Source organism: Cololabis saira, chromosome 6 (assembly GCF_033807715.1).
Source record: "Cololabis saira isolate AMF1-May2022 chromosome 6, fColSai1.1, whole genome shotgun sequence".
NCBI classification, from domain to species: domain Eukaryota; kingdom Metazoa; phylum Chordata; class Actinopteri; order Beloniformes; family Belonidae; genus Cololabis; species Cololabis saira.
In genome coordinates, this window is record NC_084592.1 from 3,636,797 (window position 1) to 3,649,119 (window position 12,323).

The following is a 12,323-nucleotide window of genomic DNA, read 5'->3' on the forward strand; positions in this document are numbered from 1 at the left end:
CCTCCATTGACTGTTTCGCAGCAGATTTGTTCTAAAATGGTCTGAGCATCACCACTGCTGTGGTACAATTAAATTACGAAACTGTTGTAGTCTCGTGTCATAAAAGTGAAGTGGAGTGAAGCCAAAATTCTCAAATATGATTACCACAGCGGCAGAAATTGCATTTCCTCATCTCTTCTAAAATAGTTTATCAATGGTCATTAAAAAAAACAAAACAAAAAAAAAACATTTTCACTTCAGCTTTCCCAGTACTTGGTCTTTTATCGTGGGAAAACACAAACTACAAAAAAATCAATGTGGTAACAATACAGTTATTTAGGGGGAATGATAAAAGGTTCTCTATGGTTTATCAATAGAGGAATGTATTGTTTATGATTTATTTAATTATGATTGTACTGTATGGGGGGGGTTCTGAATTATCTCCTTGGATTTATGGTTATTGGATATGATGAAGATTATTTATTATAATTCATGTGATCTGGTCATTTGTAGTACAAAAGCAGAAAGAAATTAAATTAAATTAAATTAGAAAAAAAGAAGGAAGATCCGGTGAAGAAATGATGTGTCATAATAAAATTGTGTGTATAAGAGCTGACATTAACTAAGATCTGAAATTGGAGGAACCCTTCAAGAATTACAGCTTTTCAGTTTCTATAAAGCAGTAGTGATAGATGTAGCCATCCTAAGCAATATCAAGAAAAATTAACACATGAGGCTGGAAAAATAACAAGGTTTGAATGAAAAGCACTATGAACTGTGAACGTTTGGTTACTTTGTAACCTTGGTTCTCTGAGTGAGAGACTATCTCTCCACTCCGTTACATATTCCATATGTACGGGGATTGATCCCCCTGCTGTCAAGGTACGTGGATATTTCTTTAAGACACACCGGCTTGCCCGGCCATGCCCTCAGGTTTACCTATAAAGCACCTGTGCTGGCGTGTAAACAGTGATAGTTTGATCGAAACATGTCTCCGAGCGGCCTGAAGAGCTGGAGAGATAGTCTCTCACTCAGAGAACCAAGGTTACAAAGTAACCAAACGTTCTCTATCGTATCGAGACTATCTCTCCACTCTGTTACATATTTTATATGTACTGGGAACTCTTTAAGACAGGAGGAGACGGTGCAGCCCGCAAGCCCAGTACACCGAAAAGTGACATCTCCTATTCTTCCACACCATTTACATACCAATCAGGACAAGGCCCCGCAGACGCAAAGGCCAAGCCTGGGAGGCAGACGGGCCGCTCAGGACAGGTAACACTTTTGAAAGAGAAAAGTAATGCGTGGTGTCGGAGGATGGATATGCACATTTTGATGTATAACACACCTGGGTGCACGTTACGGTTCGGGACGTATTAACTGCCGAAAGAATGGCATAAATTTCGTCAAAATGACACAACTAATTCAAAATAGCCGACTTCCTGTTCGTTTTCGGCCATGGCTCCAAGAGACTTTTCTTTAAGTTGTGCCATGATACAGGTGTGTACCGATTTCCGTGCATGTACGTCAAACCGTATTGTGGGGCTTGAGGCACAAAGTTTTCTAGGGGGCGCTGTTGAGCCATTTTGCCACGCCCATTAATGCAAACCATTAAATATCAAATTTTTCGCCAGGCCTGACTTGCATGCAAAATTTGGTGACTTTTTGGGCACGTTTAGGGGGAAAAAAGGCCCTCCTTTCGTCAGAAGAAAAAGAAAAAGAAAAAGAAAAAGAAAAATTCCTACAGATACAATAGGGCCTTCGCACTGTAAGTGCTCGGGCCCTAAATAACAAAATAAATAAAGCATTTAAATTCACACAATGGAGCATAGAAAAGGAGAGGAATTATTAAATTAGGTGTGTGCTGAAAATTATGCGTCGCTAAACCTCTGGTTCCATTGTGAGTGGTGTGATGTGTGTGAGATGGAGGCCCTCTCTTTTAATCTTTGAAACCAACTGATGGGGCTGGTGTTGGATAAAATAATTCAAAACCACACTGAATATGTAAACTGCATGTGCTGATTAATTAAATATGTCTGTGTGTTGAAACTAAGGTGCATTCTTCTGACTTCTGACCATTCTGTACCAGGCACGAGATAAGGTGGGCCCCAGCACTAAAATTTGGGCCACCACCCCCCTCCCCCCCCTTCTCTAAAAGTAATAAACCAGCCTCACACACAGAGCGGCCAGATCTAGCAGGACGGCTGCAGAGCCTGTTCAGGCTGGATCTCCCTCTGCAGAGGTTTTGTTTTAATTATATGCCAGTCTTGTGTCTTTCTTTAACTTTTCCAGCTCAATCAACAAACCCGGGGTGATCAGTTCGATCACAACACTGGGAATGAGGTTGTTTTTTTTTTAATCAGGCTGTAAATATGGCTATTTCTGCTCTAAAGTTTGACACTTTAACAAGGGACTGAATGGAGATTGATTTGTTTCTGCAGGCACCCTCTATCGGCCAGTTGAGGAGCTGCAACAAATCTTAGTTCTGCATGAGGGAGGAGGAAGGCCTAGGAAAGCTCAGGAAAGGCATTGGTAAGATTGGATTTTTTTTTTATACAAAAGAAGTCTGTACATATGGAAAATACAGTGCATCGCCAGTAGAACGCATGTGTTTCTTGTTAAAATAGCGACCAATATTAATTTGTTTAATTTTAATAATGCCAATTACTGAACATTAAAATGTGGCTTAAAAAAATCTAAAGTCTAACCTACCATAAAACTTATATGACACATAATGGCTGAGTCCCAATTTGCCGCCGGGTGCAACAAATCCATGTACTGTAAATGATACCGTTGCTGCAGTTTCATCTTATACTTCTGAAGAATTAAGAAGCCAGAAGTCTCAGATAGAAACACCATACAAAAATGTCTACATCTTAAATTCCATTTCCTCATTTCTTCTTAAACTATTAAAAAAACATGCATTTTCACTTCAGCTTTCTTAAGAATTCATAACCTTATTATTAAGGGGAAATACATTCAGAAGTGACTTTGAGTGAATTGCTTACTCTGCACAGAAATCCTTAGAGAGTGAGAGTGAGGCACCGTTTGAGGATTTCTGTGTTAACAGTGTTTTTTTCAGATTCAAGCAAGAATAGTAAAGGATTTTCTAGATCTGTGAAGGTGGAGACACTTTTAAAGAAAATAAATTATAATAAAAGAGTGGTAATCATAAAGTTATTTAGGGGAGAATGAAAATAGGTTGTCTAGCAATGGGGGAATGCATTGTTTATGCTTTATCTATCTACGCATTTACACATTTTTTTTTGTTTGACTGGTAATTTTATATAAGGCTTTAATAGGCATTAATTTCTGAATGATCTCTTTGGGCTTCTGTTTGTTGGATTCTTTTTTTTTTTTTTTTAATATTTTTTATCCCTGATTTTTTCCCATTTTTATCACCCAGTGCCAGTCCTGGGCATTTCCCCCTCTACCAACCCCGGGAGTTCCTGCACTGAGCTCAGGTCTCCTCCTTAACCTGAGGAATGAGCAGCTTCTTTTCACCAGACAGGGTGGGGTTTCTCTGGCCAGACCTAGCGCGTGGAAGGATCACGTTATTCCGGCCAGATCCTCCTCACATCTGTGCACTCATGAAATGTGTCTGACTTAATTTTTCAAGCTTTTCCATCCCATACTGGGTTTATTCAGAGTTGTTTTTTGTGCAGACTGAAATACAGAGGTTTCAATGGCGAGGGGCGCCGGCCAAATGAGTGTGTATTGTATGTTCTTAAACTTTTCTTCCATGTGACTTCCATGTGACTGCTGGTCTCTAATTGGTTACTCAAGGACTCTCCAGCTCTCTGCGCCCGTGGACAATCAGCGTGTTTTCTGTCATTCTTCATCCAATCTTAGTGATTCATGAGCTGTCAATCAAAGTCACACCCCTGACAGTGTAGACGCACGACTGTATCTGTCACTGCTACAAACGGAGTCACAACCACAAGACAGGAGACAATGGCAGCAGAAAAACTACATTCAGTTGTTTCATTACAAAATAATAATTTCACGAGGCGTTCGCCGGAGGAAAAGAAGCTGATTAAAGCCTAAATTATGGTTCTGCGTTAAATCGACGAAGAACCTACGCCGTAGGCTCTGCGTTGGTGTAACGCGGAACCATAAATCAGCCTTAAGGAGCTTGGACCGGACCAACCAGACCTAAAAACAGAACAATCTTGCGGAGGTCTTTCCAGAAACTGTCACTCTTTTAAAGATGCTCATCACCCATGAGCACAGCTGAAGCTGAGAGGCTTCTCAACCTTGAAAAGAGTGAAAACCTTTCTCAGAAACACCAGGACCAGAAGAGGCTGAATGCACCGGCCATGCTCTCCATGGAAAACAGACTTGTTTGTGAAATGACAGATTTCAATCAGAAAGTCATTGAAACATTTGCTGGCCTGAAGGAGAGGAGAGCAGAATGTATGTTCAAGTAGAGTTTATAGTCAGTACTGGAGTTGAGGGGGGATGAGGGGGGATGATGGGGGATGGCATCCCCCCCTGAAATAAAAACAGTCCAAATCATCCCCCCTGTAAAACTGCCATCCCTCCTTTCCATCCCTTATGTCATTTCATCAATGAATGTGGTTTTACTGCTATTTCAACATTTAGAGTCATCACCAGAAAAATAACTTATTTGACAATTTTCACCTGTTTCAAGTAAATTTTCACTTGAAATAAGTAGGAAAATCTGCCAGTGGGACAAGATTTATCTTCTCATTACAAGCAAAAAAATCTTGTTCCACTGGCAGATTTTTCTACTTATTTCATTTGTAAATCTACTTGAAACAGGTGAAAATTGTATTTTTTTCCAGTGATGAGTCTTGTTTTAAGTGTAATTTTTTTTACTAAAATGAGACATTTTAACTAGAAATAAGACAAATATTCTTGTTAAGATTGTGAGTTTTTGCAGTGATCCATGTTACTTATCCTGTGAAGGACAGAGTCATATTGATAAGTTCAGAAAAGTGTTTTTTATTGTTGTGTTTTGATGTATTTGATGTAAGCCCAGTGGATATTTAAAGCTTACAGAAGGCTGCATTTAACTGCTGCTATGTCATTCCTGCAGTATTTCTGCAGGTGTTTTGGTCACTGCTATTATTTGTAATATATTATATTATTTGTAATCAGCACAAATTATCTGTCCCCATATGATAAAATCCACCATCCCCCCTGATCTTTTTTTACAATTCGAGTACTGTTTTTAGTTATGTTGTAATCTCCACTCGCCAGTGTGCCCCCCCAAAAAATTTTATCACCAGCCGCCACTGGGAACAGCCTACTAAAAACTTCACCTGTGGAAAAGCCTACTAGAGACTGTTGACCTTCCTTTTTTAGTTTAGCTTATAACTGAATTTTATTTATTTTATTAATGTGGTTTAGTTTATTGTTATCTAGGTATTTCTTATTATTTTAACTACTTATTTTTCAATTATTTGATTATGTACTTATTCTTCACACAGGTCTTGAACACAAGATATGAGCATTGCTTTCATCAAAGCAGGCAGACCCGAGAGAGCCTCCAAAACCGGAACAGCTATTAAATACACGGCGGCGTTGTGACCCCTGGTGGGCACAATGTGATCATCCATCATGTTTGAGCTTCTAGCAGAAGATGTCAGAGCATAAATTAGTAAACTATTGTGGTTTGATTGATTGTTTAGGATATTGACTTTTTCAAAGTTGAATGAATAATTATTTATTTATATAGTAAGTAGTAATAGCCATTATAAGTATTATATATGATTGTTTAAAGAACATATCACATAAGGGATGAAGAGCAAATAAATAAACTAGCTAAATAAATAAAAAGAGGGAAACTATTTGTACTACTTTTTGGATGACCTGACTTTCTTTCAAGTCATAATAGACAACAAACAAATGTTTAATTTTATGAATAGCTTGTTATCCCTCCCGTAGATTACTGCAGCTGAGATGACACAGGTGTTCCACACACAGACACAACCTCAGCTACAATATTAATAATAATAATTCATTTTCACCTTACAGGATTAAAACAAGAAATACAGTTAAAAATACATTTTATAAGTTTAAAATACAATAAAAAATCCGTAAAAGCAGCAATAGACAGCATAAAAAATAAAAAGTAAATAAAACACTAAATAAACAAACTGGTGAGATGTATTGCACAATGTCCGGTCAGAGTGACTGGGGAAAGTTTGAACAGGTGAGTTTTGAGTTGAGTTTTGAATGTGGTGATGGAGTGTATTTGTTTTATGTGTGGGGGGAGGGAGTTCCAGAGTCTGGGTGCCGAGCAGCTGAAAGCTCGGGCACCCATGCTGCTAAGGTGTGGAGTGAGAATGTTAAGAAGTCCAGCAGAGGTTGAGCGGAGGGTGCAGGAGGGAATGTATTCTTGCAATAGGTCACAGAGGTAGGTGGGAGCTAGGTTGTGGAGGGGTTTGTAGGTGAGGAGGAGGTTTTTGTAGATGATGCGGTATTGGACTGGGAGCCAGTGGAGTTGGATAAGAACGGGGGTGATGTGATCAGATGACTTGGTGCGGGTGATGATCCGGGCGGCCGAGTTCTGAATGAGTTGCAGTTTGTTGGTGAGTTTGGTTGGGAGGCCAGTGAGGAGGGCGTTGCAGTAATCGATACGGGATGTGATGAATGAGTGGACCAGGATTTCGGTGCTGGATTGGGACGGTGCTGGACGGAGTCTGGAGATGTTGCGGAGGTGGAAAAATGCAGTCCGGGTGATGTTGTGAATGTGAGGTGCAAATGAGAGTGTACTGTCCAGAATGACGCCGAGGCTCTTGACGTGGGGGGAAAAGGGTACTGTGAAGCGGTCGATGATGGGGGGAAGAGCGGGAAAGAGTTGTGACTTGGTGAGGCTGGATTTGGAGCCGATGAGAAGAGCCTCAGCAATAGTGCTGACTGTGCACAGAAACTGAATCAAAAGATTCTATAGGATTAAAAAAATTGCAAAATGAATGACTATAGGGAGAAAAAAGGCAGAAAAGCTTTAAGTGTGTCTTAGTGGTTTCTTGATCACCCCTTTATTAAGAGGAATGGGATAAAATAAATGTCATGGCCCACCCTACAGAAGTTAGTAAGGACTGTGTTGTGTCAGAGACGGAGCACAATGTAAAAGCATATGTGCAGGCGGTGATAACAACAAGACCTATAACAGGTGACAGATTGGACATTATTAGAGAGGCTACTAGCCAGGATGCTGACCTTCAGATAGTTACTTGCTACACCCACACAGGCTGGCCCGCAGAACTATCACAAATACCACACGTTCTGCACAAATTCCATGTCACCAGAGCTTATCTGTCGTGTGATATTCTGTGTCTTGTGTTCATGTCATAACCTCACCTGCCCACTAGAGGCAGCACTCTCTCTCTCTCTTCCTATATAGGTGTTGACCTTTGTCTGAACCCGGCCCTGTGAGCAGCCATTTTGGGACTGCTGTTTGGAATGTTTGCTCTCCCTGATTTGAGATAAAGAATTAACCTGCCTTGGTCTTTGTCATCTTTCCTTGGATGTTTCATTGGCGACGAGGATAAACTTTGGAGCGGGAGAGAAGCGAGTATGGCCACTATAGGCACCGTCGGGCCATTTGACAGCCAATCTCAAACATGGGAAGAGTATTGTGAAGTCTTGGAGTTTTTCTTCACAGCTAATGAGATCACTGATGCTGGTAAGAGGAAAGCCGTTTTACTCAGTTGTTGTGGCCCGGCAACATACAGTCTATTGAAGAGCTTGGTGAGCCCGGCTACACCTGGAGAAAAAAACTTTGCATTTTTGGTCACTACCTTAAAGGAACATTTCAACCCTAAGCCCAGTGAAATTGTGCAAAGGTTCAAGTTTAATACCCGGACACGCCGTCCAGGGGAGTCCATTGCAGAATATGTGGCTGATCTCAGGAAGCTTGCACGGGACTGTAATTATGGAGACACTTTACTACAGATGTTGAGAGATCGGCTGGTCTGTGGTGTGAATGATGACAGTATTCAGAGGAAACTGCTGTACCACCGGGAGCTGGACTTCAAAAAGGCCTGGGAGATCGCCCAGTCCATAGAGACGGCTGATAAGGACGTGCGGGACATCCAGGCCCTGTGGAGGGAGGAAGCTGGAGCAGCAGGCCGAGCCAAGCCTGGGGAAGCGGTCTACCAGGTTTCGGAGCAGCGAGCTCACGTCTCACCAGCTCCGGGGCCCCAATGCTTCAGGTGCAAGGGGCGGCACTCACCCTCCGACTGTCGTTTTGCAGCCGAGACATGCCATGGCTGTGGAAAAAAAGGGCATCTAATTCGGGCCTGTAGATCCAAAGGAAAGCCCACCCCAGGTCAGTCAGGTCCCCAGGGCAAGGCAGTGGGGGGGAGGTCCCGTAGAGCACATCTATTGCGAGATGGGGGTAGTAGTAGCTCTGAATCAGAGCAGGATATGTCCTCCATGCATGCTTTATGTATGGTAGGACAGAACAATCAGAAGGTGCCCCCTATCCTACAGTCAGTGTTTATCAATGGAACAGAAGTCCATTTTGAGGTTGATACGGGCTGTAGTGTTACCATTGTCAGTCAAAAGCAGTATGTTAAGCTGAGAAATCTAGCTATTATGCCCAAGTTAGACACCTGCCCCATAAAGCTGAAGACTTACACCGGTGAGCGGCTTCAGGTTAAAGGCATGGCCCGGGTCACTGTAACTCACCAGAATGTTTCTCGAGAGCTACCAGTTATCGTGGTGGCTGGCTCCGGTCCCAATCTCCTAGGGCGGAGTTGGCTCCAAGCATTAGCCATGGAGGTCCACTCCCTTCATCAGGTGGAGTCTGCACCCAACAACCCCCCGAAACCTGGCACCACCAGGTTAGAGGAAGTACTGATGAAGCATGATGCAGTGTTCAAAGACGAGCTTGGAACTCTGAAGGGCATCAAAGCGACTATCCATGTGGATGCGGAGGCTAAGCCGAAGTTCTTCAAACCAAGGTCAGTCCCCTATGCTGTCAGACCCTTAGTGGAAGCTGAATTGGATAGGCTTCTTGAAGATAAGATTATTGAACCGGTGACTCACTCAGAATGGGCTGCACCTATAGTGCCCATACTCAAGCCTTGTGGGGGGGTCCGAATATGTGGGGACTATAAAGTGACTGTTAATCAGGCCTCCAGTGTAGAGCAATACCCCATTCCTAGAGTGGAAGATATATTCGCCAAGCTCTCTGGAGGAGAACAGTTTCCTAAGCTTGACATGAGCCACGCTTATTTACAGGTGGTGTTAGATGAGAGCTCCCAGCAGTATGTCACGATAAACACCCATAGAGGCCTATATACCTATAAGCGGTTGCCTTTTGGTGTATCATCTAGTCCTGCTATTTTTCAGAGGATTATGGAGGGGATCCTCCGGGGAATCCCTCACTGCAGTGTGTTTTTGGATGATATTCTTCTGAGTGGTCCAACAGAGACAGAGCATCTGAAAACCCTGGAGGAGGTGCTACAGAGGATTGAAGACCATGGGCTGCGCCTAAAGCGACAGAAATGCTCCTTCCTCCAGGATGAAGTAATGTATCTGGGGCACATGATTGACAGGAATGGGCTCCGCCCAGTAACAGAGAAAATGGCCGCCATAAAAGATGCCCCCACACCTAAGACTGTTTCAGAGCTGAAAAGCTATCTAGGACTGCTGAATTATTACCATCGTTTCCTCCCTAATCTGTCTTCCCTTCTTTCTCCTCTCCACTCCCTACTCAGGAAAGATGTTCGGTGGAGTTGGGGCCCAACCCAGCAGGAAGCTTTTGAGATGTCTAAAACTCTTCTTCAGTCTTCCCAGGTCCTGGTGCACTATGACACGAAGAAGGAGGTGGTCCTGGCGTGCGATGCCTTGCCCTACGGGGTGGGGGCGGTGTTGTCCCACCGAATGCCAGATGGGTCAGAGCGACCTGTGGGGTTTGTATCTCGTACATTGACTGCTGCAGAACGGAACTATTCACAGCTGGATAAGGAGGGTCTGGCTGTGATGTTTGGAGTGAAGAAGTTCCACAACTATGTGTATGGCCGTAATTTCACCATAGTTACGGACCATAAGCCCCTCCTCAGTCTATTTAGTGAGGCTAGAATGGTGCCTCAAATGGTTTCGCCCCGTGTCCAGAGGTGGGCGGTGACGTTGGGGGCCTATAACTATGTGATGGTTTACAAAGCAGGCAAGGACCATGGAAATGCTGATGCTTTCAGCCGTCTGCCTGTTTCCTCCGGGGAGGAGGAGGGGGCGGATCCAGAGGATGGGGGTACGGTGATGATGATAGAGCACCTTGATACCCCCCTAGTGACTGACAGACAAGTGGAGAGGTGGACCAGTCGGGACCTTGTTCTAGCCCGGGTGTGGGAGTATGACGGGCGGGGCTGGCCTAGTGGGGTAATTAATCCCTGTTTTGCTCCCTATTACCAGAGACGAGATGAACTCAGTATCCAAGGGGGGTGTGTCCTCTGGGGGGCCCGAGTTGTCATCCCTACAAGGGGCCGTCCAGCCGTGTTGCAGCAATTGCACCAGTCATACCCCGGTATCACCAGAATGAAGGGCCTGGCACGGAGCTACGTCTGGTGGCCACAGCTGGATGCGGATGTCGAGGGGCTGGTGAGGGGCTGTAACATCTGTCAGGTAAACCGAAAAATGCCGACTCACGCTCCCCTGCATCCGTGGGAGTGGCCAGCCAAGCGATGGAGACGGATACACATAGATTATGCGGGTCCATTTATGGGACGTATGTTCCTGGTAATTATTGATGCTCACTCTAAGTGGATAGAGGCCTATCCTCTCCACTCATCAACCACGGCTGCCACCATTGAATGTCTAAGAGACTGTTTCAGCAGATTTGGACTGCCTGAGATGGTGGTCTCTGATAATGCGACTTGCTACACAAGTAGAGACTTTCAGGAGTTTATGGTCCGGAATGGTATCCAGCATGTCACCACTGCCCCCTGGCACCCGGCCTCTAACGGCCTGGCCAAGAGGGCGGTCCAAACACTAAAATCCCTCCTGAAGAAGAGCTCAGGCGGTTCAGTGGAGACAAAGCTGTCACGTGCTCTGTTCAGTTACAGGATCACCCCCCAGTCTACTACGGGCAAATCTCCTGCAGAGCTGATGATGAATGGGAAGCTGAGGTCTACACTGGACCTTCTGCACCCAGACCTCCAGTCTCGAGTGCAACACAAGCAGTGGAAGCAGAAGGAACAGCATGATCAGCATGCCAGAGCCCGGAGTCTCCAGGAGGGGGCTCCCGTTTACACCAAGAACTTCAGTGCGGGGCCCAGCTGGATTCCTGGCATGGTGGAGTCGGTGACGGGTCCAGTGTCATGCACAGTGCTGCTGGGTAGTGGTCAGCGGGTAAGAAGACATGTTGACCACGTACGCCATCGTTCACCTCCCCCATCACCTACCCTATCACGCGCCGATGCTCCTATGGAGTTTCCCCAAGTTCCATGTCCTTCTTCATCCCCACCCATGGACATAACTACCGATCCCTCTGGGTATGAGCAAAGTACCAATGTGGAGTGCTCCCCACCTGACCCACCAGCGGCCACTCCACCAGCCCCACCAGTGCTCAGGAGGTCTGGCCGGGAGTCTCGTCCCCCAGACCGCTATGTGCCTTGAGGGACTTGATTCCTACAGGGCACTGTTTCAGACTGTCTTCATCAAGGATGGGAGGGTGTGATATTCTGTGTCTTGTGTTCATGTCATAACCTCACCTGCCCACTAGAGGCAGCACTCCCTCTCTCTCTTCCTATATAGGTGTTGACCTTTGTCTGAACCCGGCCCTGTGAGCAGCCATTTTGGGACTGCTGTTTGGAATGTTTGCTCTCCCTGATTTGAGATAAAGAATTAACCTGCCTTGGTCTTTGTCATCTTTCCTTGGATGTTTCATGTCGGAAGTTGAGGGACTCCTTCTGTATGACGACAGGATTGTCATCCCCCTTCCACAGCGGGAGAATGTACTCTCACAGATACATGAGGGTCATCAGGGCCTGACGAAGTGTCGTGGGCGGGCCTGCAAGTCTGTTTGGTGGCCAGGGATTGGACAAGACATCAATGACATGGTAAAAACCTGTGAGTTCTGTCTGAGGAACAAACCCACTCAAAGGAAAGAACCACTTATGACGCCACTGCCTCATGGACCGTGGCAGAAAATTGAAGCAGACATTTGTGAACAAAACGGTAAACAATACCTGGTAGTAGTGGATTATTATTCACGTGACATTGAGATTGCACACCTGCCTACCATGAACAGCCAACAAGTTATTTCTCGCCTGAAAAGTATGTTTGTCAGGTGGGGGATCCCATTAGAGCTAATGACTGACAATGGCACCCAGTTCACCTCAGCGGAATTCAGACAATTCAGTGAA

General features: G+C 44.8%; 1 protein-coding gene across 1 annotated transcript; it reads left to right on the forward strand.

Moving 5' to 3' along the window:
• Window positions 1-7,905: 7,905 nt before the first annotated feature.
• LOC133446279 (uncharacterized protein K02A2.6-like) lies at window positions 7,906-11,574 on the forward strand. The gene has a single exon (XM_061724288.1). The coding sequence runs from the start codon at window positions 7,906-7,908 to the stop codon at window positions 11,572-11,574; it is 3,669 nt and encodes a 1,222-aa protein (XP_061580272.1).
• The last annotated feature ends 749 nt before the right edge of the window (window positions 11,575-12,323 follow it).